The sequence below is a fragment of the Pantherophis guttatus genome, chromosome 10 (assembly GCF_059756535.1).
Source record: "Pantherophis guttatus breed Tessera chromosome 10, ASM5975653v1, whole genome shotgun sequence".
NCBI lineage: Eukaryota > Metazoa > Chordata > Lepidosauria > Squamata > Colubridae > Pantherophis > Pantherophis guttatus.
Window position 1 is genome coordinate 8375783 of NC_142072.1, and position 27795 is coordinate 8403577.

A 27795-nucleotide genomic window follows, 5' to 3' on the forward strand; every position below is an offset into this window, starting at 1 on the left:
TATTCCCCACCCCCGAAAATAAGACCTAGTGTCTTTTTTGGTGGCAAAAAAAAATAAGACAGGGTTTTATTTTGGGGAAAACAAGGGTAGTAGGAAAATGAATTTTATGAGAGATTATACCAGTGGTGAAATCCAATTTTTTTTACTATCATTTCTGTGGACATGGCGTGGTGGGTGTGGTGTGGCTTGGTGGGCATGGTAGGGGAAGGATACTTCAAAATCTCCATTCCCACCCCACCCTGAGCCAGCCAGATGTGGTATTTGCCAGTTCTCTGAACTACTCAAAATTTCCGCTACTGGTTCTCCAAACTGCTCAAAATTTCCGTTAGCGGTTCTCCAGAACCTGTCAGAACTTGCTGGATTTCACCCCTGGATTATACCCACAGCCTCCCTGGAAGAACATCAGGCAAGGAGAAAACCAACTTGACTCCATCTGTTGTCCAGAAAACAAATAGCAACAACAACAACAAACCTAACAAATCTTGGGAATGAGGTAGAAAAACAGAAAGCTGCTTCAGCAGGAAAGTAAACCTTCTTAACATTGGAGGACAACCCAGAATGAGCTTGTCGCTAATATATAAAAAATGGGCCATCATACATTTTGGAATGACTTCATGACAGATAACAGGTAATCCTTGATTTACAATGACAATTGGGACCAGAAGTTCCGTTGCTGAGAAGGCAGTTGTTAAGTGAGTTATACCCAATTTTATAAGCTTTTTTTTTAACCACACACTAACCAAATGGGCTCAGTTTGCCCAACACATTAAGTCACATTCACAAAAACACAGCTGCTAATCAAGCTGAGATTGCTGGATTTAATGTATTTGGCTGAACATATCAAACTCTACTCTGAGAAGCACAGAAGGAAAACTGTATCTGGGATTATCACTTCATTTATTTTGAAGAACTGATTGGTAATAGATCTCACATGGTTGGAACTGGTAAGCTTGAAGTAACTGTGCCATGGTAGAAGATACAACATAAGACAATCTGATGACCTAGATAGCAAATTAGGGTTGTCTAGTCAGGAAGATCTCTGGCCTGAAAAAGTCCTATTTGTCAGAATTGAAAGTATATGAACTATATGTGAACTATGAACTATATAACAAACTATATGAACAAGTTTATGGAGATGCTCAGTCATCCAAAGGTGTTTTTTGTCCCAAAGGTGCTTTTTGAGCTGAAGAAGCTTCTGAGATGAGAAGCGAAACATCTTCAAAGAAAAATAAGAAAGTCCAGCTGCCTCTTGAAAAGAAAAAAGCATCTCTGGGGACAACTATGATCTTGATGACTGAGCATCTCCATAGACATTTAGCTATGCACTTTGGGAGAGCTGAAGAAGCTTCTTGGATGAGAAGCGAAATGCCTTCAAAGAAAAACAAGAAAGCCCAGTTGCTTCTTGGGAAAAAAAGCCAGGGCTGGGCTGCTGGGGGTTTGCAGGGGTTCGGGAGAACCTCTAGCTAAGATTCTGTGCAATTCAGAGAACCCCCAAATCCCACTCCTGGCTGGCCCTTCACTGCCCTCCCAGGAGTCCCCATGCGGCCCATTTTGGATGCAGGTAAGTGCAGGGCGCATGCAGAGGCACAGGGAGGGTGAAAAACAGGCCTACCAGAAGTTTGGGAAGGCCAGAAACAGGCCTATTTCCAGCCTCCAGAGGGCCTCTGGAGCCTGGGGAGGCTGTTTTCGTCCTCCCAGAGGCTTGAAGAAAGCCTCCAAGCCCAGGGAGGGCAAAAACGGTCCCCCCACACCCACCGCCATGGTACAGGAGCCCAACTAGGCCACGCCCACCCAGCAACTGGGCAGAGAAAACCCCTTGCTAAAAATTTTGATGCCCACCCCTGAAAAAAGCATCTATATGAACAAGTTTGAGCTGCTCTATAATAGTTTCTAAGAGGTGGATTGAATATCAGACAGAGAAGCTTTAGCAGTCATGAAAAAGACCAGTGAATTAGGTTTATATGTTGAAAGCTGATCATTATATACCTCCTGTTGTGGACTTGGACACACAATATAAACTTAAATACTGGCTTTATTAGCCCTTTATCCTATTTTATCTTTCTTCTTTTACCCGCGGAACTCTCAGATTCCAGAGAGTTGTAAAAAGAAAGCTTTTTTTTTAGACACGCCCAACTCTAATCTCTTTCCAGTCCCTAGCAGGAGAGTCCTGATCTCTGCAAACTTGAGTAGATCAGTGCTTCAGAGCTGCATATTGGATGCTGTCTTCTGATTCAGAATCTGTTTCTAAGTCAATGTTGGTGGGACGGGAGCGTGGCGCTAGGTTCACCAAGGAAGAATAGTGCAGTTCCTCTTCTTCTTTCTTCGTCACATTCTCATAATCCATCTTGGTGTCATTCTAAAACAGGAAGAGAAGGAACTTGTTTAGGCAAAGGATAGTAGATTCGGGTGAACTTTATACAGGTAGTCCTCCACTTACGACAACAATTGAGCCCAAATTTTTTTATCATTAAGCGAGACATTTGTTAAGGGAGTTGTGCCCCATTTTATGACCTCTCATGCCACAGTTGCTAAGTGAATCACTGCAGTGGATAAGTTAGTAACCCGGTTGTTAAATGAATCGGTTTTTCCCACTGACTTTGCTTCCCAGAAGGTTGTAGAAGATGATTATGTGACCTTTGAATACAGCAATGGTCATCAGTATGAACCGGTTGTCAAGCATCTGAATTTTGATCACACGATCATTGGAAGCTACAAAAAGCATAACTGTGAAAAACAGTCCTAGGTCACTTTTTTTCAGTCATGTAACTTTTGAACGGTCACTAAGTGAACTGTTGTAAATCGAGGACTACCTGTACTTAAATCTGAACAGGTTCAGTCATCAACACCTTCAAATGACCTGAGAATGATTCCACTCTGCAATTCTGGAGAGCCATGTTCTGTCAGTGTAGACCACATTTTTCAGGTGAAAAGCTACTGATTTGGACCAGTTCTCCCGAACTGGTAGTAAAAAATGCTACCAGTTCGGGCGAACCGGTATTTCCGACGATCAGCCGTGATGCACAATTTATATTAGCTACAATTGTCAGATTTTCTGCTTTCTAGCTAACTTAAATCATGTGGCACAGCGGATTCCCCCCCCCCCTCGCTGTTCTACTTACCTTTGCAGACTCGGAAGGCTTCAAAACGTTCTTTTTTTAGCTCTGCGCAGGTGTGCGTCAGGCGCACATGTGCACAAAGTGTGCATCCGCGCGCAAAGCACACGCTCGGTAGCAGACTCACAGAACTGGTAGCAGACTTCAGAGGATTTCACCGCTGACATTTTTTAACCTGACCTAACAAGTCAAATGAAACTCACCTTTTGAATGTCACCTAATCAAAACTGATTTGAAGTCAATGCAACCTTATCGAAATTTGGCTTGTGGTTTTTCAAATTCCCTTATGTTTTTCTTAATTATTCTTAGTGAACAATTCTTTTCTATTTTTCTTTGTGTGGTGGCGTGTTTGTCAGCTTACTTCATGGATGAAAAGGGGATGAATACTGCCGACCCTGCTGTTTTCTATTATACAGATTTTCGTTATTATGAAGCCTACTTAGATGGCCACGCTTCCTAAACTGCAAGAAAGCTACACTTCAACTGAAAAAGTCCCATACTCTCATTATCGCAGATTTAAAAAGCTCTATCATCTTTCTCTGTCATCTCTTTAAAATGGCACCTTTAAAAATAAAGCAAAATTGGCTTGCAAAAAGTGCATATGCCAACACAAAAACATATCATCAAAAAAGGGGAAAAAAATAGATCCAAGAAACTACAGGCCTATCAGCCTGACCTCAATACCAGGGAAGATTCTGGAAAAGAGAATCAAGCAACGAATTAGCGAACACCTAGAAGCAAACAAAGTAATAACCAAAAGCCAACATGGGTTTGTCAAAAATAGATCATGCCAGACTAATCTTATTGCATTCTTTGACAAAGTGACAAAATTAGTGGAGCAGAGGAATACTGTTGATATAATTTACTTGGACTTCAGTAAGGTATTTGATAAAGTAGACCATAACCTACTACTAGATAAAGTAGAAAAATGGTGACAGCATCACCACCAGATGGGTTTGTAACTGGCTGACCAACCGGACTCAACGTGTAGTCCTTAGTGGAACTGCATCTACATGGAGGGAAGTAAGCAGTGGAGTACCCTAAGGCTCTGTTTTAGGCCCAGTACTCTTCCACATCTTCATCAATGACTTGGACGAGAGGATAGATGGGGAACTCATCAAATTTGCAGATGACACCAAACCAAATTTCCTTACAGTTAGAACAATTAATGAGTGGAACAACTTGCCTCCAGAAGTTGGGAATGCTCCAACACTGGAAGTTTTAAAGAAGATGTTGGATAAAGTGATGTAGGGTTTCCTGCCTAGGCAGGGGGTTGGACTAGAAGACCTCCAAGGTCCCTTCCAACTCTGTTATTCTGTTAAGGTCACCTACCTGGCTTCCTGCCTAATATTCTATTCTATTCTATATGGAAAATGTGCATGCCAATTGCAAACAAAGATCTTTGCAGACCTTCCATTTTTCAAATAAATCTACAAGCTCATGCAGAGATGGACTGAAGAAGATTTCATGCTAAATATAGGAAATATAGGAAATCAGCCCATACTGCCCATCCTTGTGCATGATTCAATTTCTGCTTTACATGTTGCCAAAAATAGCTACAGGGACTTTATGAAAATAAAAGCTGGCAAGCGCAAGAGGGAAGAGCATCAACAGCAAAAGCCCTTGGGACCACATCATAAAATACAGAAACTCAGCCCAGAAAAAGGGAAGCACATGTTTGTCTTCTTAAGAGAAATATAAATGGTTATTTCAAGGACGATCATTTCTCATGAATTGTATCAACAACAACAAAAAGAATCCGAAAAGAAGAAGCTGAATCAAAAGACCATGACTTTCTCATATAACTGGATTTCAGATTTCATCATCTCAAGCCAGCCCGTCTCCTGACAGGCTGCCTGGGGGTGATAGAAGTTGTAGTCCAAATGTATCTGGTGAGGGTCCCATCTGGTCATTCCTATATACAGTCGTGGCCAAAATTGTGGAAACCTTTTGGGGAAAGTGTATTTTTGAGGTTTGATAGCTAATAACACCACTTTTTTTGGGGAGGGGGGGAGTTTCAAGATAATCCTATTCCACTGCTGGAATGGCCTGGGAATAGCCCAGACCTTTAACCCAATTGAAAATCTATGGAGCTGACTAAAGAAACTTGTTAGTCAGAAGCGACCCAGCAATAAAACCCAGTGAATAGAAGCAATCCTTCAATCTTGGTTTCACATTATAACAGCTGCAGAACTTAAAGACTTGGTTCACTCCGTGGGAAGATGTTGTAAGGCCGTAATTCATGCTAAAAGTTACCCAACTAAGGATTAACTGACATGGTGGTAATTTTTGTCTATTTCGTTTTTCCTACGTGTTTCACTTTTCTTCTTTATACTGTAACTGCTATTCTAATAGCAAATCCTTCATAAAAGTTATCGCATTACATTCTTGATTAAATGATCTTTCCATGGATATATCATTTTATGGTACTACTCCCCCCAAAAAAGTGGTGTTATTAGCTAGTTTTAGAAAATACACTTTTCCCAAAAGGTTTCCACAATTTTGGGCATTACTGTACCTGGCCCTCATCTTTGAAATAGAAAATCGGTAGAAAATAATATTGAGTATTATCACCAAAAATGGCATGAGGAATGGATCACTTTGTAGGAGACTTACAGTATCTCTGTTCATCTGTATGATCTACTCAAACCTTTCTATCTCTGCTATGAAAACAGGAAAGAAAAAGGACCTGCCTTACCCAAATAGATACCTTCCGTATGTGCTGGCTGAGCATTCTGAGATCTGCAACCCCAGCAATATCTGAGCTATAGAGTCAAGAATGCCTTCCGTTCATAACCCACAGGGATCCAGCTCAAAGGATATGTACCTTGGGGTGGAATGAAGGTTTCTTTACTACACTGTAGATCACGCTGTTCTCTGAGGAATCCAGTCCCACCTTTGGCTGCATGACACTGTAATCAAGAAGACATTAACTGCGTGAGATTATTTGATGGCCTTGCTGGCATTTGTTTCTTCTCTTCAAAATAACATTTTAAATACACACAGAGACACACGTAACATAGGAGCTTTTCTTTTCGATATTTTATGATAGATAGATAGATAGATAGATAGATAGATAGATAGATAGATAGATGGATGGATGGATGGATGGATGGATGGATGGATGGGTGGGTGGGTGGGTGGGTGGATGGATGGATGGATGGATGGATGGATGGATGATGGAGAGGGAGAGGGACAGGGCGAGAGGGAGTGGGAGAGGGAGATAACTGCACTGGCTCCCGGTGGTCTTCCGGGTGCGCTTCAAGGTGTTGGTTATCACCTTTAAAGCGCTCCATGGCATAGGGCCTAGCTATCTTCGAGACCGCCTACTGCCACCGACGACCTCCCACCGACCCGTGCGCTCCCACAGAGAGGGCCTCCTCGGGGTGCCATCAGCCAAACAATGCAGGCTGGTGACCCCCAGGGGGAGGGCCTTCTCTGTGGGGGCACCTACCCTCTGGAATCAGTTGCCCCCTGAGATAAGGAGAATCCATGACCTCAGTGCCTTCCGCCGTGCCCTTAAAACTTTCTTTTTTCAACAAGCCGGGCTGGCTTAATTTCTTTTTAAGGGTTTTATCAATTGTTCTGTTTTGCTGATCGTTTTTAATTAACGGGGCCAAATCTATATATATTTTTAAATGTGTTTTAATATTTGTATTTGGTGTTTTTATCTGGCTGTTCACCGCCCTGAGTCCTCAGGGAGAAGGGCGGTATACAAATTCAAAAATAAATAAATAAATAAATAAATAAATAATAAAATATGGAAAAGAAAAGAAAAGCTCCTATGATGTCATAATAGGAGATAAATTTGTGTCTCTAGTTGACTTCTACTTCATATGTTTTTGTATACCATTACCTAGATTTACTCTATTTTTACTTAGGATCCACAAGAACTTTGCTCTATCCTTCTTCGTAGACTGGAACTAAAGTGACATTAGATCAAATACACTGAAAAATAAGGCTGTGGTTTCAAAGATAGACCTCCTGTATGGCATTTCAGCAGCCAAGGAGGCAATAATTTGCTGTTTGGTATATCTAGTCAGCCTCATGGAGGTCTAAGGGAGCCCTGTGTGAATCACAACTGACCATCTTCGAACTGACATAATGTAGCCTCCTGTGGATGTAAGTCACCCCACCTCTGCAAGGTGACTTCAGTTGACCATTTCGGCCTGCAGATGCTCAGAAGTGACTTCCAATAAGCAAAGGGAAGCACACAATACTCATTCCACTGGTTAGAAGAGCAGAATTGGGCATTTGATAAAGGACTTTGGACATACGTTGTACTTTAGCCTTCATTGAATCCAAACATCCCCTTCTAAGATCTGCAGATCCCTAATCTAAAGGACTTTCTCTTGATCTCTGCATTGAACCAGAATTAACACCAAGAGTTGTCCAGGCCTGGTGGCATCAGTTGTGTGGGGGGGGGGGGGCGGGCATTGTCCATCCATGTAAGCTCCTGATCTTGTGGCTGTTCTTTTTTCTCCTTCCTGCTCTTCACATTCTCTCTCCAAATGAGCAAGGAGAAGCCCAGCTTGTCCATCTTCTCTGTTCTCCCAGAAGATGCTGGAGATCCAAAGGGAGTGGCAAATAGATGGACCGTGGGAACCATGGTGAAGAGGAAGCAGTAGGCAAAGTAAGGGAAGGGGCAGAACTTATCAAGAATCTTCTAAAAGCTGAAGCCAGCAGTGTATCCCTCATGATTTCTTAGATCCTTTATCACTTCATCATCATCATACCTGGAATAAATAGTACGGTCCTGTAACCCACTGTGGGCGAACTGGAGTCTTGCATATGAAATGGTGCCGTCTTGCTCCTCATTCTGGCAGTCTAGGGGGCTGCCTGTTCTACCTCCATTTGGTCTGGAGTTGTTATTGGGTAGTCCTTCTCGCTTGGCCTAAGGGGAGGGGGAAAAAAACCCTCAGTATTCTAGCCAGGGAAGACTACTAACCCTCCAACTTTCATAGCTTCAGTAAAGAGGAAGAATTTGATCAGTGCAGCTTGTTGGAAAATGAAAATCGGGGCGCTGGCCAAATTGTATCCATTCATGACTTATTTGTTGCACGGATGTCCCCCTTTGATTCGTCTGAAAGCTCAAGATGATATATTAATATCTCTTCTCACTTTCAATTCTACAAGAACTCTACGAGGTAAGTTAGACGAGAAAGAGCGATCATCCCCAATTTCCTTCATTACATCCACAATACAGTTCCAATCTAGGAGCCACTATGCTCTCTCTCTCTGTCTCTCTCTCTCTCTCTCTCTGTGTGTGTGTGTGTGTGTGTGTGTGTGTGTGTGTCTCTGTCTCTCTGTCTCTGTCTCTGTCTCTGTCTCTGTCTCTCTCTCTCTCTCTGTCTCTCACTCTCACTCTCCCACTCTCTCACTCTCTCACTCTCCCTCCCTCCTGCTCCTTCTCCTCTTTTTCCTTCCCCTTCCCCTTCTCCTCCCCCTTCTCCTTCTCCTTTTTTTCCTTCCCTTTCCCCTTCCCCTTCTCCTCTTTTTCCTTCCCCTTCCCCTTCTCCTCTCCCTTCTCCTTCTCCTTTTTTTCCTTCCCTTTTCCCTTCCCCTTCACCTCTTTTTCCTTCCCCTTCCCTTCTCTTTTTCCCCCCTCTTTCTTTCCTACCTAACTATTGCAGGTTACAGAGACACGATCTTCCACTGCATCTCATTCTCAGCTACTAAATAGAGAAGAAGTATTATAGGCTAATAACACAATCGTTGGATTTGAAAGAAGGAGGAACATTTAGGGTATTAGAACTGCAAGGGCGCTAAAAGGCCTACGAATCCTCCTCAATGCCCTCTCCACCTCTACTGTACCATAGAAAACAATAGAAAGTGATACTTAACCTTCCTCACAAAAAACGAGCCTGTCCTCTGTGTGCTGCCAATGTCTGAACGTGTTTTTTTCTTCCTGCAAGAGGAGAAACAGAATTAGGTCCACCTCCAGGTCATGGTTTTGGAACCAGTTCACAGGATGGATGCTGTGATGCCACTGGGAACATGCTGCTGTCCCTGTGAGATGGACCCAGTCCTACCAGAAGTGCGGATTGCTTCTTCAAAACTATAGTGGTTCCTGCAGAATTGGCAACACCCAATATAGACCAATAAGGGATGTGGTGGCTCAGTGGCTAAGAAGCTGAGCTTGTTGATCAAAAGGTCAGCAGTTCAGCAGTTCGAATCCCTAGTGCCCCATAACGGGGGTGAGCTCCCGTGACTTGTCCCAGTTTCTGCCAACCTAGCAGTTCGAAAGCACGTAAAAAACGCAAGTAGAAAAATAGGGACCACCTTTGGTGGGAAGGTAACAGCATTCCGTGCACCTCTGGCATTGAGTCATGCCGGCCACATGACCACGGAGATGTCTTTGGACAGTGCTGGCTCTTTGGCTTTGAAATGGAGGTGAACACCACCCCCTAGAGTCAGGAACGACTAGCACATATGTTGATAGCAGGGCTATCTACATAATAATTTTAAATTGGGGTATTTTAAATTTTTGGGGTTTTAAATTGGCCAAATCTATTTAATTATTTTAATTTTTAATTATTGTTGTGTCCTGTGTTTTTAAATTGGCTGTACACTGCCCTGAGTCCTTCGGGAGAAGGACGGTATAGAAATAAAATTATTATTATTATTATCATTATTATTATCATTATTATTATTATTATTATTATTATTATTATTATTATTATTATTATGTGCAAAGGGAACTTTTACCTTTACCTTTAATATAGACCATTGTACCCCAATGTCATGCTGAACACCACTAGTAAGTTGCCCTTCTAAGATTCACGTTGAATAGGATATTTGGTTTGCTGAGTCTTATTTCAGCCTTTGATTCAATTTGATTTTAATCTCTCTGGCCTAAATTAGACTGCAATAAAGGTTTGATTTGATTTTGATGGTACCTCGCTTCTTCTCTCATGGCTTTCTTTTGAAGTGTCCCCCATCAGCCAATGGAGCAAAGAATCTTGAAAATATTACTAAGCGAAAGTCTGCCTTAGAAAAAGTGACTTTCCCCACTATCCTTCATAACTGCAGGGCACCCTACTCTAGCAGTAGTCCGTCATGACTATTGTTGATCATTGCCTGCAGGCCATTGACTCTCACTTACCATTTCTTCAAGCCATAAATCAGCAACCCCAGTAAGATAATAATGGCAAGAACCATGCCAAGGCTAATCAAAGTTCGTTTCATCAGTGTAGCTTTGCTATCTGCACAGTAGAAATGAAAAATAACAAAGTTTAGCAGGATCTCGATTTGATTTTGTGTCAGCTTGAGTCCATGACCTTATTTGCTCATCAAACCTATGCCAATCAATGCCCCATCATATTCCTATTCAGGGGTGAAATGTTACCAGTTCACACCAGTTCGGGTGAACGGGTAGTAATAAAAACTAGTGGTTTGGGCAAACCGGTAGTAAAAAAAAAGCTACCGGTTCAGGCAAACTGGTAGTAACAAAAAGCTACCAGTTCAAGTGAACCGGTAGTTTAAAAAGCTACCGGTTCGGGCAAACCAGTATTTCTGACTATCAGCTGTGCCACATGATTTATCTTAGCTAGAAAGCAGAAAATCCTGCTTTCTAGCGAATCTAAACCACACGGCACAGCTGTTCCCCCCCTCATTGTTCTACTTACCTTCCCAAGCTTCCTTTTTCCACGCATAGCGTGCATTTGGAGCACTCTGCGCATGTGTGTGCAGCATGCGTTTGGTGTGCATTGCGCATATGTGCACGCAATGCACATTTGGCGCACACCAGTGGTGGGTTCCTCCCGGTTCGGTCCGGTTCGGCCAAGCCGGTAGCGGTGACGATATGACGTCACCAAACCGGTTCTCCGCCCCGCCCTCCCAATGTTATTCTTACTTTTTATTTGGTCCCACCCCCAATCTATTGCTGCCTCTTGAGTCCCAGCTGATGACTAGAGGGAAAAAAGCTGTTTAAACTCTTGCCGCGGGGCTTCAAAGGGCCGTCCTACAGCTGATCAGTGTTAAAAGCAAACAAATGAGTCGGGTCATAAGTGCGAGGACTGGTCGTAAGTGCGAGGACCTTCCAGAAATGACTCTGACCAGCTAGCCACGCCCACCTAGTCACATGACCTCCAAGCCACACCCACAAAATAAGCCACGCCCACAGAACCGGTAGTAAAAAAATTTAGAACCCACTCCTGGCGCACACTGTGCATGTGCGGGCAGCAAACCAGTGGCAAACAGCGGAGGATTTCACCACTGCTTCTATTCACATAGTTTGCATGCTCAGAGGAACCCAAAAGCGGTAAACGATAGAACAACATTCAGGTACTGCCATTTTATTTGCTTTGATTCTGCACATAACTTTGCAGAGACTCAATTCTCAGTAAGGATAATAGTAAAAAAAAAAAAAAAAGGCTTAAAGCTTAATCTTATTCGCTCAATTCAACTAGACATAAATTTAATGGTGTTTAATGTGCAATGTTCTCTGAACTCCTCTTGGCTTAAACATTCACGCCTACATGTGAATGCCCAAACACACATGAAAAAAAATGTGTATAATTGGGACAAATGTATATACTGGGGGAAAGCTGCACAGGAAAAGTTGGATATATTTGGGAAAGTTGTGTACAGAAATGTATGGTAGTAATAGATCATACAATGGAAGCTGGTTTACTGAAAATCCATACATTAGGGAATGTTAGGATAAATATGAGAGAGAGTGTGTGAAGGAGAGAAATACAATTTGCAAAATATATGAATTAAATTGCATCGAGGCATCTGGTTTTTCATTCGGTTTTGTTTTTTACGTTTTCATTTTTGCTTTGTTTGTTAAGAAATTATCTATAGCTTTCTTCTGAGCTTTGAGCCATGGTGGCGCAATGGTTAGAATGCACTTCTGCAGGCTAATTCTGATGACTGCTGGCTGCCAGCTGCCAGCAGTTTGGTAGTTCAAGTCTCACCAGGCTCAAGATTGACCCAGCCTTCCATCCTTCCGAGGTCAGTAAAATGAGGACCCAGATTGTTGGGGGCATTGAAACTGACTGTGTAAACTGCTTAGAGTGGACTGTAAAGCAGTATATAAGTCTAAGTGGTATTGCTATTTATCTCCTCAATCCAGGTATGAAAACATAAATCCCACTCTGACAACAGACTAAATGTCATAGAGAATTCTTCAGCCATGAGTTGCTCATTCAAAAAATTGTACTTTAGGATCAGCCAGCCTGATTTCTATTCTCATGAATCTCCAAGCCAACGTGAACATTTAGAATTGCTCTCCAAAATATTTGCAGAACATGAAGTTGCTTGTTTCGGTTTGACTAGTTATCTTTCTATTGCCAAGAATTTCTTAATCAAGAATGTTCACCTAGGAACTGTAATGGGGTGAAATGCTACTGGTTCGGGCCGGTTCGCCTGAACAAGTAGTAATAATTGCCTGAACCGGTAGTAAAAAAAATGCTTTAAAAAGTAAAAAAAATAGTTCCGACAATTAGCTGTGTGACAATCAGCTGTGCCGGGCAATGTCGGAACTTTTTTTTTTTTTACTTTTTTTAACCATTTTTCTTATTACCAATCATCTGTGAGACAATCACAATGTGCCTGATTGTCTGTGAAGTTCCTGCTTGTTGCAAGGGCCATTTTGTGTCAAGTCCAGCTGCTTTTGCATTGTGTGTGAGTCAGTTGTGTAGCTTTTGTGTTATTTTTGTGTAAAGTGTGAGAGTTTGTTTTTGAGCTCTCTGTGACTCTGTGAGGTTCCTGCTTGTTGCAGGGGCCATTTGGTGTGAAGTCCAGCTGCTTTTACATTGTGTGTGAATCAGTTGTGCAGTCATGCCCACCCGGTCACATGCCCACCAAGCCACACCCACCAAACCAAACCATGACCACAGAACAGGTAGGAAAAATTTTTGAATTTCACCACTGAACTATAACAATATTTTTCAAGGGAAATACTCACAGGATACACTAATGGTGATGAGCTGTGATTCCTTATTAGAGATAGAATTAAATGCTTCGCAATGATATTCTCCTGACTGCTCCACCTTAATTTTCCTGAGTACTAAGATTTTGGAACTCTCCATAAAGATTTCTTCTCCTTTCCAGTACCACTTGTAAGTAGCCACTGATGGGTAAGCATCATTATCACATCTCAAATTGACATCCATGCCTTCAATAACAGCTTTCTTGTCTAGAGTTAGATGAACGTTACGAGGTCCGTCTGTCAGAAAAAGGAAGTGTCACTCAATTTAATCCAGCATTTGTATATTTGATTCTCAGCATCTGCTGCAAGACAAAGGAATTTAGAAGGACTCAAGAAAAGACATAGATGGAAAAATATGCTTCTATATCAGGGGTGAAATGCTCTGCTACTGGTTTGCTTTGTTACCAGTTCGCTTCGCGTGTGCAAATGCACTACAGCACAGCGCTGAAAAAGGAGGATTAAGAAGCCTTTTCTCAGTCTGCAAAGATAAATAGAACAGCAAGGTGGGGACAGCTGTGCCACGTGATTTAGATTCACTAGAAAGCAGGATTTCCTGCCTTCTAGCGAATATAAATCATGCGGCACAGCTGATCATCGGAAATACTGGTTTGCCCGAACCGGTAGCATTTTTTTTTACTACTGGTTCAAGTGAACCGGTCCGAACCAGTAGCATTTCACCCCTGAATCTATATTCATTAGTTCTCAACCTTGGTAATTTCCTGATATTTCCACTTCTAGAATTATTAGCAATGGTCATGTTGGTTGTGGAATTCTGGGAGTTGAAGTCCACACATCTGAAAGTTATCAAGATTGCAAAACATTGCTTTCTCAAGTCCATAGTCTTTGCTCATACAGCAATCACCTAAAGGCATCTGAGGGCCTTAATCACCTTTCACTGTTGTTTAGAACTACAATCTATGACTGGCAAGGGAGTCATCGGACAACAAATATAATAGATCCTCCAGTCCTCCCTTGAATATGTCTTCTCCATTTTTAAAATCACTTCTGGGGTCAAGATTGCATCTGACAGCAGTACATTCCACTAGATTCTACTCAAATCATACCCAATATGGCAGACTACCCCATGTTCCGTGAAGTGCAGCTTTCATTTTTCAAAGGAGAAAGAAGAGTTCTATGACCACTATGGTAGGTTTTCCATTTTGTTGTTGTTGTCAACTCCTGCCAAATGCCTGGACAAGTCCTGCAGTTTTTTTGAACAAAATTTCAAAAGTAGTTTCCCTTTGACTCTTTCCTAGGTCTGAAAAATAGGGATTGGCCCAAGGTCACTGTGCCTAAAGCAGTAAGCAAGAATCGAACTTGAGTCCACAATGACTTCACCTAGGAGAGAAAGCCCATTGAGCACAGCAAGGACATCATGACTATACACTGAATCTGTACTCACAATTCACTTTCAGCCTAATAATTGGAGACTCTGCATTTGTTATGATGTTTTTTGATACACAATGGTAGATGCCAGAATCCATTGACTGGACATTCTGGATGAATAGAACCTTTTCTGTAGAGTTCAGTGGCAGAAGTTGCCCATCTTTATACCAGGTGTAGCTGAGTTCCTTGGGGTTGGCCATGCTCACACTACAAGTCAGATGAACAGAATTGCCTTCGAGGACCAACCCTGAAGGTTCTTGACTGAGCCTGACATCTTTGGGGCCATCTGTAGGACAAAAGGAAAAATGCAAGCACAGAGAGTGATATCCTATTGCTCTTGAACATCTTATTGTGATATTGATAGATATCACAGAGAGTGATATCTTATTGCTCTTGAACATCTGCCCAGAGTGACCAGCATCGGAGGCATACATTAGCTACACTGAACAACTCAACTAATAGCATCCGCTTTTCTTTTTGAACCCAAAGCTATAGACTCTTTAATTAAATCATTCTCAACTTTTGACGTATCCCCCGAACCACTCTAAAGCATTTTATTTTTACTCATTTGTTTGCTTGTACAAACCTTAAATGGCAATGCCCCAAAATGATTTGATTATGCCCGGAGCTTTGTCAATATGAGGTTGTGGTTCAACAAAGGAGAAAGAAAGGCGAGAGGAGTAGAGGGTAAGAAGAGGAGAGGGAGAGAGAGGAATGGAAGAAAGGGGAAAGGAAAGGAGGAAAGAGCAGGGGACAGGAGTAGGAGAGAAGGTGAAAAAGGGAAAGAGGAGCAGAGTGGGGGAAGAGGAAGTAGGAAAGAGGAAGGAGAGGAGGAGGGAGAAAGTAGAGAGGGAGGGAAGGGAAAGAAAGAAGAAGGAGAAGACGGTTTGTTGTGAAATGAGGGAAAAGAAAGGGTAGAAGAGCAATCCCAAATGTAACTAAAATGCCTTATTCTTATACTTTCTTTAAGAAAAATATGTATATGTATGACTAATTATGTATAAGACAATGTACATTTACATTATGTGTATAAGAAATAAAAATAATTCTTTAAAAAATATGAGGTTGTGGTTGAAATATTGAACTTGGACTAGGAGAGACAGGTTCAAGTACATCTTCAGCTACAGATGCTAATTGAGTGACTTTGGGCAATCATTCTCCCAGGGTTTTTACTGTGGAGAAAAATAGAGGTGAGAGTGCACCTGGGGCTCCTTGACATAAGGCAGTTTTATAATTCTATCAAAGAATAGAATGGAACGGAATGGAACAGAGCGGAGCACAGCAGAACAGAGCGGAGCGGAGCGGAACAGAACGGAACGGAACGGAACGGAACGGAACGGAACAGAACAGAACAGAACAGAACAGAATAGAATAGAATAGAATAGAATTCTTTATTGGCCAAGTGTGATTGCACACACAAGAAAATTGTCTCCAGTGCATAAGCTGTCAGTGTACATAAAAGCAATAAGTGATAAATCATGATCAAAGTTATTATAAAAAATACATTCATCATAAATAATAAGATACAATACTTGGTGTTAGTCATAGGATACTAAATAAGCAATCAACATAAACCATACTAGGATACTAAATAAAGCAATATACTTGAAAGATACAAGCAACAAAGTTATGTATAGTCATAAGAACATAAGGAAATAGGTAATAGGAAAGATGAGAAGAATAACGAATCAATAAAATAAAGCTAGGATGGGTGCCCATAGCAGGGTCTTCTGCTATATCTCCATCAGAACACCTCCCAAAGTTACAGTTGAAATTCTAATTCTAACACACCAAAAAGGAGAAATGCTTTGAGCATATGAATATATCCATTTTAACGTTTACATTTAAATTCAGTCCAAAGTTAATTAATTAATCTTTTTTTTTTAGAGTTGGTGTGCTACCCCAAAATGTGGTGTATAGTTCTGAACCCAAACAAAATTGTGCTCCTTCAGTCTAAATGGAAAGATTTATAACTTGAGTTTCCTAAAATAATTTATTCCACCTTCAATTTCTTATATTTGCTCTATCCAAGACTGGAATGGCCAATGCTTTTGTGGGTCCCTCCTGGGAACAATTTAGCTGCTTTAAAGGTTTCCAGCTCATCATATAATTATTCTTACTTACAGAGGACATCAAAAGTGATGCTTGGGGAGGAAGTGCAGCCAACACTATTACATGCTTCGCATCTGTAAGAAGTGTGTAGTGCAGGTAATGCGATGAACACCAGTGACGAGCGAGGAGTTCTGCGCGTGTCGCCACTTGACCCAACAAATATGTAATAGTTGATGCTGGGGTAACTACTGCCCACAGAGCAGTTCAAAATGACTTGGTCTCCTTCCTTTATGGGTAAATGATTTAAATGAAAAAGTTGGACATCCTTGGGGCGATCTGCAAAACAAAATCGATAGGGTGTTGTTGTTTTTAATGCAGTAGATAGACTATAGCCATGATGGCGAACCTATGGCAGCCGTGCCACCTGTGGCACGCGGAGCCCTCTCTGCGGGCACGCGAGCTGTCGCCCAGCTCACCTTCTCCATGCGTGCGCAAATATCTCCTACCAGCCAGCTGATTTTGGGTCATTGGTGCAGGGGCGGGGCACATGTGGGAGACATGCGTGCATATGCGGGGGGTGCACATGCATGCATGGGGGGTCGCACACGAATGTGCAGGGGAGGAGCAGTGCAGGGGGAGCAGCGTGTCCCCCTGCACCAAAATGGACCGCAGGGGGTGCGGCATACCCCCTCTTCGTAGTCCATTTTTGGTCCCAGGAGGCTTCAGGGAGGCCTATTAGGCCCAAAATGGGCTGTGGGGGGGTCATGTGTGCATACGCAGGGGAACAGGGAAAGCACGGGGGTCACGTGCGCATATGTGGTGGCAGGGGAGCATGGGCAGTCATGTGTGCATGTGCGGGGGACAGGGGGAACATGGGGGGGGTCATGCGCACATGGGCAAAGGGTGGGCATGTGGGGGGCATTTTATTATGGGTGTGGGCACGTGCATGCGCAACCCCTCCATGCTCCCCTCACTTTTGGCATGCGACAGCAAAAAGGTTAGCCATCCCTGGACTATAGAGTTCTCCGGTTTTTGAAAAAGGTTCTTTGCGGTGTTGATTTCAGAATTCTCTGAGGCAGCGGTCTCCAACTTTGGCAACTTTAAGACTTGTGGACTTCAACTCCCAGAGTTCCTCACCAGCTTGAGGAACTCTGGGAGTTGAAGTCCATACGTCTTAAAAAGTTGCCGAGGTTGGAGACCCCTGCTCTGAAGCATCTCTGCAAAGTTGTACCCCACTTTGAATTAGCAGAGGCACTGGTTCCCGAGACAGGTTGGTAACAGAAGTCCAGCAACCCTTATTTACTTCTTTGCCGAGATGGTGCAATGTGCAATGTGCTGCAGCCTGCAAAATATTGCAGTGCTACGGATTGGGAGAAAATGTCAATAAATAAAAAGTACATATAAACAGCAGTTCCAGGCGGAGATTTTGTAGGCTGGCCAGCTCATAATTAGAGCTACTTCAGAACGTTATCTTTTGTTGTCACTGTTAGGTAGGGAAGACAAATTTGTATCATTCAAGGGACTTGTGAGTTTCACCTCCAGGACTTTGGTATTGAAGAAAGAGTTCCATAACTTTGATACTTTTAGAATGAAAAAAAAAATTGTCACCAATTCAACTGCAATAGAATCTGGAAATCTGTATTTTACCCTTCCATATAGTGGCTTCCAAAGGACGTTATATGGATCTCACTTCTGCTTTTCTGAAGTGTGCCTTATTCGGTAATGAAATCCATTTTTTTTTACTACCCATTCTGTGGCCATGGCTTGGTGGTGGGCATGGTGGGGCTTGGTGGGCGTGGCTTGGTGGGCATGGTAGGGGAAGGATACTGCAAAATCTCCATTCCCACCCCACTTTGGGACCAGCCAGATGTGGTATTTGCCGGTGCTCCGAACAGCTCAAAATTTCCGCTACCAGTTCTCCAGAACCTGTCAGAACATGTTGAATTTCACCCCTGGCCTTATTGGAGGAGAGGAGATATAGGACTGGGGCTGTGCAGTGCTTAGTCTCCAAGTGGTTCTTTGGCCCTTGAATGGAGCAGTTTTCCACAGTGGTTTAAAACAACTGTGTCTTTTTCTCAACATCCCCAGCAACACTGGGGAGCGGACAATGTAAAAGATCTCCTGCTAATCTATAAGTAATATACAGCCATGTGGATTAAACAGCCTTCTGGGTTTTGTTTTGTTTTTGTACAATTTCCAGTGCCAGGATCTGTTTCTACTTACAGTGAACATTCAGTGTGACAGAGGCATTCGAATTACCTATCTCATTGTGGACCACACAATGATAGGTATCAGAATTCTCGGGTTGAATTGCCTCAAATCGCAGTTCCGATCCAGTCGTGATAATACCAGATGTGCTGCTTTTGTACCATTTATAACCACCGATGGGAGGGTTGCCGGTGGCTGAACATCTCAAAACCACATTGTTCTTTTCTTGGATGGGTGATGGTGGCATTATAATATTGACTTTTGGCGGATCTGGGGATTTAAAACAAAATTGATTTCAGGTTTTTTGTAAGGCAGATGTTTGGCAATTTCTTTCTCCTGAAGGGGCAAGGGAATAAATCAATTTCATGTGGACAAGAAGATGATAACAAAGCTGAGTACTGTAATTGAGCCTGCAATTTTTGTTGTGTCATTGTATCTCTCTGTGTGTGTATGTGTGTGTGTATCTCCCTCTCCCTCTCTCCCCCCCCTCCCTGATTTTATGATCTTTTTTGAGATGGTCATTAAGCAAACACCATGGTTGTTAAGCAAAACCATTGTTTAGCATTTTTTTTGCCAAAAACCAGGAAAGTTGGTTTCTGGAAAAATAGCAATAGCAATAGCACTTAGACTTATATATCACTTCACAATGCTTCACAGCCCTCTCTAAGCTGCTTGTAAAGTCAGCATATTGCCCCCAACAATCTGGGTTCTCATTTTATCGACCTCAGAAGGATGGAAGGCTGAATCAAGCTTGAGCCAGTCCGGATCAAACTGCTGGCTGTGGGCACTGAAAAATTGGGTTTGGTTTATCTATAGATGGGTTTATCTACAAGTATATAAGGTAATACTTTTTTAAACTACCCATATATTCTGTACCTACTTAAATTCAAGCCCATCTGTGGATAAGATGACCCTCACATTTTTAACCAAAGTACCATGAAAAATGGATAATCCATGGATTGTCCACAGATAAACCACTTGTGAAAATTAAAACATGCAAACATTTCTAGGGTTACTAGCTTACTGAATCTGAAGGTGACATATTTTTCATGGGAATTTTAGTTAAAACTTCAAAGATTGTCTTATTGGCAGATGAGTGTACATGACCTTCCCTTTGGAAGATGAAAATATCTTCAGAAGAACTGGACAGTGAAGAGGCCTTAAGAGAGAATTGGTACTCAGGGGCAATTAATTAATCAACTCACACTGGACGTCGATTGTCAGACTTCCAGAGTTGATACTTCCAATGTCGTTTTTAGCTTTACAGCTGTAACTGCCAGAATCTGTTTCTTTTAAACTATAAAACTCTCTTCTGGCATCCGGTAGCCAATCGTTCCAAATTTTACCATCCTTAAACCACTGATAAGAAAGCCCAGGTGGATTACTGCTTCTAACTGTACATTCCAGAGTGAGCTTGTTTCCCTCTTTGACTGCACCTCCAGGATCAGCATTCACTTTAACTCCTTTGGGAGCATCTAAAAACAAACAAGATTCAGAATTAAAATAAAACAAAGCAAAAATGCTTGAGAAAAATGATTGACACAATTAAGATCAAATGTTCCGGAATTCAAATTACAGTCTTCAGAATTATAGTTACCTCAGAGACACAATTCATTTCAATCTCATAAGAGATTCCCAGAGTCAAGGATGAGTCGGCATTAAATAATTTTTTTAAATAATACTTTTTACTCAGCAAAAAATGCCTAACCTTGTTCCCCTTTTAGTCCGTGGAATGTTTGTAGCCTTGTGCCTAATTTGGAATATTGTCTCTCACAGAAGGATGAAATTATTATAGGAAGCATTACAATATTGAGCCATGCAATTTAGGCTTCTCAAGAGCCATTAGTTTGGTATAAACAACATACTTAATTTAGATATTGTATTAAACCAGTTTTCCTGGATTCATGCAGCAAGCTAGACCTAAACATACATTTGATCATCAGAGCAGGTCTCTCTCCTGCCCAAACTATAACTAACTGAGATTAAAACCAAACAAACTAGCTTGGTTGTTTTCTGAATGCAGTTCCTAGATCAGGGCTGTCAAATTCGCAGCCCGCAGCCCAGATGTGTCACGCACTGGCCACGCCTGGTTTAGCGAAAGGGGGGAAAAGTCACGATACATCATATGACGCTGCCGTGACGCCACGAGTTTGACACTCCTGTCCTATATTGTTACATAATTGGTTGTGACGTGTATGTACACAGCCACTGTATGGAATCTATAACCCTTTCCCTGAAATTTCTAGAAAACAGAGATGGAAATTTTTGAAGGTCATGATTGCAAAAGGTCTTCATTTTACACATGGAGGTTCTTCTGTACAACAAAGCAAACAACTCAAATTGTCCATCCTTCATTATTCATATTAGACAAAGTATTCTTTCCATATGTCACCATTGCCATGGACGTCCTCAGGTTGTGGTCCACATAGGATGCATTTAAAAATAGACAAAGCTTTGATCAACCCAATTGTGTCCACCATCTTGTAGATTTGGCCATATCCTAGGTATACCCCTGACCCCTGCATCAGCTTTTATCCCATTAAACTAGACACAAGAACAGTTTTTTCCCGAACGCCATCACTCTGCTAAACAAATAATTCCCTCAACACTGTCAAACTAGTTACTAAGTCTGCATTACTATTAATCTTCTCATCGTTCCTATCACCCATCTCCCCCCACTTATGACTGTATGACTGTAACCTTGTTGCTGGTATCTTAAGATTCATACTGACTGTTTCCTAATATGTTTTGATTGCTTATTTGTTCCCGATGACTATCATTAAGTGTTGTACCTTATGATTCTTAACGAATGTATCTTGTCTTTTGTGTACACTGAGACCATATGCACCAAGACAAATTTCTTTTGTGTCCAATCACACTTGGACAATAAAGAATTCTATTCTATTCTTAAAAAAAAACAACACTCACATTTCACCATCAGATTTGCAAACTGTTTCGTTGTTTCTCTCCCATCATAGGTTTTTAGCAAGCATGTCAATTGTTTCTCATGGTCCTTCCAAGTGGCCATGAAAGTCTGTTCAGTCTTTACTATTTCGATGTTAGTGGTCAGAAGATCAGATTTTGGGGACGGAAGATGACGACCTTCTAATCCTTGGATAGACAATTTTATGGGCTCATCTAAGCAATGATAAGGTATTGAACATGCCACTATATACGTGTTGTTTTCTTCCATTTGTGGGGACTTCGTTTGAATCAGTTCTGAAGGGGTTCCTGCAATCAGATAATTGAAGGAAGGAAATATTTTACACAGATGTTGAATAAAGTTGAATTGCTTTTTAATGAAAGCCATTTCATTAAATGAAAATTTATTCATTTAGAAATCTATCACATTCAAACCAGTATTTTATCATATACTCACAGACTGAACTCTGGAGTGGAGAAAGGAAAGCAAAAAAAAAAAAAACCCTTTTACATTTAATGTACCGTATTTTTCGGACTATAAGATGCACTGGAGTATAAGACGCACGTACCTTTTTGGGGGAGGAAAACAAGAAAACAAATCTGCCTTTGCCCATTTGCTGTGGCCCATTCGCCGTGGCCTGTTGCAGGGGTGGGTTCTACTTACCTTTACTACCGGTTCGCAATAGGGCTGCGCACGCATGCGCAGAAGCATTTTAATGACGTCAGGCTCAGTGGGCAGAGCCTCCCTCTGGTTTTACTACCGGTTCTATAGAACCAGTGCGAACTGGGGGCAACCCACCACTGGCCTGTTCACCTTGGCTCATTCACCGCTGCCCATTTGCTGTAGCCTGTTCGCTGTCGCTGTGGCCTGTTTGGCGCAGCCAGTGCTCATTCGCTGCTGCCACCCATTCAGCATGGCCCATTCACCGCCGCCGATCCCCACTGCCTGGAACCAGCCGAAAATGCAACACGTGGAGGCCAGAAATGCGATGCATGGAGGCCGAAAACAGCCAAAGGTTGTGGGCCAGTGGGTGGGTGTATAAGACGCACCGCAATATTCACCCACTTTTAGGGGGAGAAAAAATGTGTCTTATACTCCAAAAAGTACAATATATTTAATATACCCCCCTCCCCCACTACCATATTAAAAATTATAATTCAGAAGCAATATCTAAAGGGTTTTTGGATTCTGCATCCAAAGTATTTTGGGGAAGGACACAGTGGCAATAAGGCTCAGGTTGAGCACTCCTGATTGGAAAGAGGGAAGGGCAAAGGACCCAATATATTATAACTATGCTTCAGTCGAGCAGACTCACAGGTAAAGAGGAAGATAAGTTTCTGGACAATCTTTCATCCCCATTTGAGAAAATATGACCAATCTATTGAATACATCCTTCTGATGAATTAGGAAAATAGAGTATGTGAAACACCCATAGATGGAAAGCACCATTTTCTTGTTGCAGCCTTTGAAAGCTATGTCCTAATTAATAGCCTGGAATCATCTATAGACTGCAAGTGGCAAGTTCAAAGTTTGTTAGTGATGTTTTGAAAAGGAAGGTTTTGTACTGATAGAGATAGGAAGGGAGATAGAAGAGAGACAGAGAAAGAGAGAGAGAGAGAGAGATCTCAGAAAAACTTACCACGAACCGTAATAGTAACTTTAGATAGCCATTTCTGTTGCTTAGGCAATAGTCCAGATTTCCAATAAAATCTGATCCCATAAGTGCCTGTATCACTTCGGCGGAGCTGGGAAATTTTCAAACTGCAGTTTTCGCTTTTTAAATCACCCACAAATTTCACTCGATTACTACGTTCAGAAAGGACTTCAGTTGCTGTCTGGTTGCTCTTATATAAGAGTTCTCCACTGAACTCACGTCGGTCATTGTCAAATGAAGGGTTAAAATACCAAGCAAAGGACACCTGGTTGATAGGTCGACCACTATGCTCCTCTTTGATTTTGCATGAAATGGTCACACAAGATCCCTCCCAAATACTTAGGTTTTCGGGTGTCACAGATAATGGATTGCCTAGAGAACCTGAAAAGAGAATCAAATAATGATATTTGGTTAAGATCCATCTCCTTACCTCTCAAAACAAAATGGACTGAGAGAGCAACAAGTCAGTAGTGTTTTCGTACTTCCACGGTGAAAACCCTCCATCCCATTCCAGATTTTACTCACGGTTTGGAAGTGGATAAAAAGTGACACTATCATAAAGAAATGCAATGATCGAGCCATCGCTTGGATCCTCCAAGGAGGTCTTTCCATTTCCATCCTTGTCACTGCTCCTTCATCACAAAGTTGAAAAGAGTTTCCAAAAAGCTGTTGATAGGCTCAGAGGGAGTTGCATTACAAAGAGGGAAAAATGCAGCAATCCCAAAGCACACCAATTTAGAAGAATAGAATAGAATAGAATAGAATAGAATAGAATAGAATAGAATAGAATAGAATAGAATAGAATAGAATAGAACAGAACAGAACAGAACAGAACAGAACAGAACAGAACAGAATAGAATAGAATAGAATAGAATAGAATAGAATAGAATAGAATAGAATCCAAATGTGATTGGGCACACAAGGAATTTGTCTCCAGTGCATAAGCTCTCAGTGTACACACAAAGAACAAAGTGATACATCATAGATCAATGATGGCTAACCTTTTTGCCATCACATGTCAAAAGCGAGGGAAGCGGGGGGGTCACGCACACGCGTGCCCACACCCATAATTCAATGCCCCCACCTCCTGCACCCCACGCATGCGCACACGACCCTCCTCATGCTCCCCCTCTTTTGGCATGGGGTGGCACAAAGGTTACAAGTGGGCCCGGTATGCCCATTTTTCGCCCTCCCCAGGCTCCAAAGGCTTGCCCACCCACCCCCCAGAAGCCCTCTGGAGGCTGGAAACGGCCCATTTCCTGACTTCCGGTGGGCCCGGCAGACTTGTTTTTCACCCTCCCCAGGCTCCAGAGGCTTTTTTGGGGCCTTGGAAGGGCAAAAATGGCTCCCCACCCCACCGGAGGCCCTCCAGAGGCCAAAAACACCCTCCCAGGGCTCCTGCACGAGCCCTGTACTTACTGATTCCTGGGAAGGGAGGGGCAGCATGAGCAGGGCGAGCCAAAAATCAGCTTGCTAGCACGTGTGCTGGAGCTGAGCTAGGGCAACGGCTCATGTGCCCACAGATATGGCTCCGGTGGCACACGTGCCATAGGTTCACCATAACAGTCATAGGTCATAAGATACAACAACAATTGACAAATCATAATATACCAATAGGAGAAGATAGTAGGAAAGATGAGAGGTGTGAAAGACGAGAAGATGACAAGGATAATCACAATACAGCCTACTACATGGATAAATACCTTTGAGCAGAAGACAGTGCTGCTTGAAAGAGATATCAAAATCTCTCCCCCCTCATTCCCTGCATAAAACCCAAACTGTTCTGGCTTTCCTTGACCAGTTGATGGAAACCTATCTTCCATTATACAACAGGAGATCAGCCTACTTTAAAAAATGAAGGTCTTACCACCAGCTTCCAGTATCAGCAGCCTACAGCAACTATCACATTCTTCCTAAAGGTACAGTACAGTCAGCTGTATTTCTATGTAGATCTTACTTAACCACTGTTGTATGCAATGACCATTCAGTTAGTACTTTGCAACTAATCCTCACATGTATAACCGTTGCAGTATCCCTCAGTCATGTGGTCACCATTGGCACACTGTATTTTTCAACCAGGACACATTTACAACTGTGTTATTTAGTGACCAAGTTGCCAGTCTCAATTGTGGTCACTAAGTGAGACTACCTGTACATAAGCTTTAAAGCAAGGATGCACCAGACTGTAGAATTTGACTTCAAAAAAATCTGTCAACAATTAGCTTTTGAATTGGCTTTATATTATCAGTCAGGTCGGTCAATCAATGGTAATTCAGAAAATAATGGAATGCGCAGAAATGGACAGATTAATGCTTATCATTAAGGACAGAGAAGATACTGAATATTTTCTGACGTGGGAGGTATTTTATCAATGGCTAGAGAATAAAAACAGAAGTTAGGAAGGAGATATAAGAAAAGAAAATATTACTACGGAGAGAAGTTTATGACGATGTTATGTACTATTGTAAATTATCTTGATAAATAGTTATATTATCAATGTCATTGTAACAAATACAACAACAAATACAGTATGCGAACTATAAATATTTAAAAGAATTGTACCCAGTTCACACACTGTTCGATAGAGATGAAAAGTATTATAAATAAAATGAATAAAACATGGAAAAAATATAATTCTCTATAATCTGTTCAGTTTGATGTTGAAAAATTTACTCTTATAATTGTATAAATATGACTTTTTTATTAGCTAAATAGTCATAGCTTATTGTATTATATTTAGGTTTTATCACTCATAATGTTTAAATGAAACTCAGTAATAATTATGATATTTTAAAAAGTGAACTGTAAGTATGAATAAATTAATGAATGAGCCACGGTGGCACAGTAGTTAGAGTGCAGTACTGCAGGCTACTTCTGCTGACTGCCGGCTGCCTGCAATTTGGCAGTTCGAATCTCACCAGGCTCATGGTTGACTCAGCCTTCCAGCCTTCCGAGGTGGGTAAAATGAGGACCCAAATTGTTTTGGACAATAGGCTGACTCTGTAAACTGCTTAGAGAGGGCTGTAAAGCACTGTAAAGCGGTATATAAGTCTAAATGCTATTGCTATGGCTATGAATAAACTCTTGGATTTACTTCAATTATCTCCCTCAGACCCAGATTACAAAATATTATTTTTTTTTTGTTTGATCTGAGGTTGTTCCTATTTATTTAACTTTTACTATTTTTAACAGGTTTACTTGCCGCCACCGTCACCCCTCTTAGAAAAGAAAAGCCAGCCTTGCCATGACATTAGTCATGTAATGTAACAAAAAGCACATTTTGTGGTTGTTTTGACAGTTATGCAAACTTAAAACCAATGTGGGAGATTTTCAGGGGAAGCTACTGTTTGCAAAAGCATGGGATATATCAATAACATTCTCAAGGAGATTGTTTTTGTCTACACTTCCGTTAGAAAGATTTTGAAAATTATTAAATTTCTCTCTATGGTCCAGAAGTTACCTGAACTTCATTGACTGTTTATTTAGATAGCAAAAGAAAAAAAAAACTCTCAACAATCTAAAATTCTATAATTAAATTATGAAAATATCACAGAATACCCCTATGGAACAAATTGAACTTATTTTTTTTTCTGCCAGTAAAGCATCTAAATGCAGCAGAATAAGTCCAGAAAGTTGAAATCTACACTGACTTTCCTAGTCATAGAAGAAGCTGAATTTAAAAGACGAAGGAGTAGTGGTGACATCGTCTTCCAATATTTGAGGGGCTGCCCCAAAGAAGAGGGGGGGTCAAGCTATTCTCCAAAGCACCTGAGGGCAGGGCAAGAAGCAATGCGTGGAAACTAATCAAGGAGAGAAGCAACCTAGAACTAAGGAGAAATTTCCTGACAGTGAGAACAATTCATCAGTGGAACAACTTGCCTCCAGAAGTTGTGAATGATCCAACGCTGGAAGTTTTTAAGATGTTAGATAACCATTTGTCTGAAATGTTATAGGGTTGCCTGCTTGAGCAGAGGGTTGGACTAGAAGATTTCCAAGTTCCCTTCCAACTCTACTATTCTGTTCTTTAAAAAAAAAAACCGCATAGGAACAAAATCTTTTGCAAAGAATATCTTACAGCGAACTCATAAAGCAGAAATGGAAAGTGCAACCGGTAAATATACTGAATGTTGTATCACAAGGTAAGAAGTGATATCTTCATTTCTACCCATCCATTTTGGCATTCCAAGGAATTTCAGTTCTGAACCTTGGATGATCCCTATTATTACATCTCTAAAGCCCTAAGGATAGAACAAACTATTTTTGGCAGCCTTCACAAAAAAACTTTCTGTTATTACAATCTAATGTAATTCAGATTCCCTATTGTCCCTTGACAGAACATACTGACCCTCCCCCCTACACACACACACACACACACACACACACACACACACACACACACACACTTGTTCTACACACATTTACAACAGTTACCTGAAAGGAAGAGCAGCCATAAGAAACACCTCATTGTAAGTTTAAGCCTAGGGAAAGAGAGCAGAGTTCAGATTGCAGGTACCACTAACTC

The 27795-nt window shown here is 41.6% G+C and overlaps 1 protein-coding gene across 1 annotated transcript; it reads right to left on the reverse strand.

Moving 5' to 3' along the window:
• Positions 1–880: 880 nt before the first annotated feature.
• On the reverse strand, positions 881–27747 carry LOC117669261 (B-cell receptor CD22-like). The gene is made up of 13 exons (XM_034423562.3): positions 27705–27747; positions 23259–23654; positions 21625–21927; positions 19902–20171; positions 18712–18966; positions 16561–16824; positions 14453–14722; positions 13027–13287; positions 10219–10318; positions 8958–9021; positions 7850–8007; positions 5941–6025; positions 881–2356 (listed from the first exon to the last, which is right to left on the reverse strand). Exons 1-13 carry the CDS (start codon positions 27736–27738, stop codon positions 2192–2194), a joined length of 2625 nt encoding a protein of 874 aa, XP_034279453.2. The 5' UTR covers positions 27739–27747; the 3' UTR covers positions 881–2191.
• Between the last annotated feature and the right edge of the window lie 48 nt (positions 27748–27795).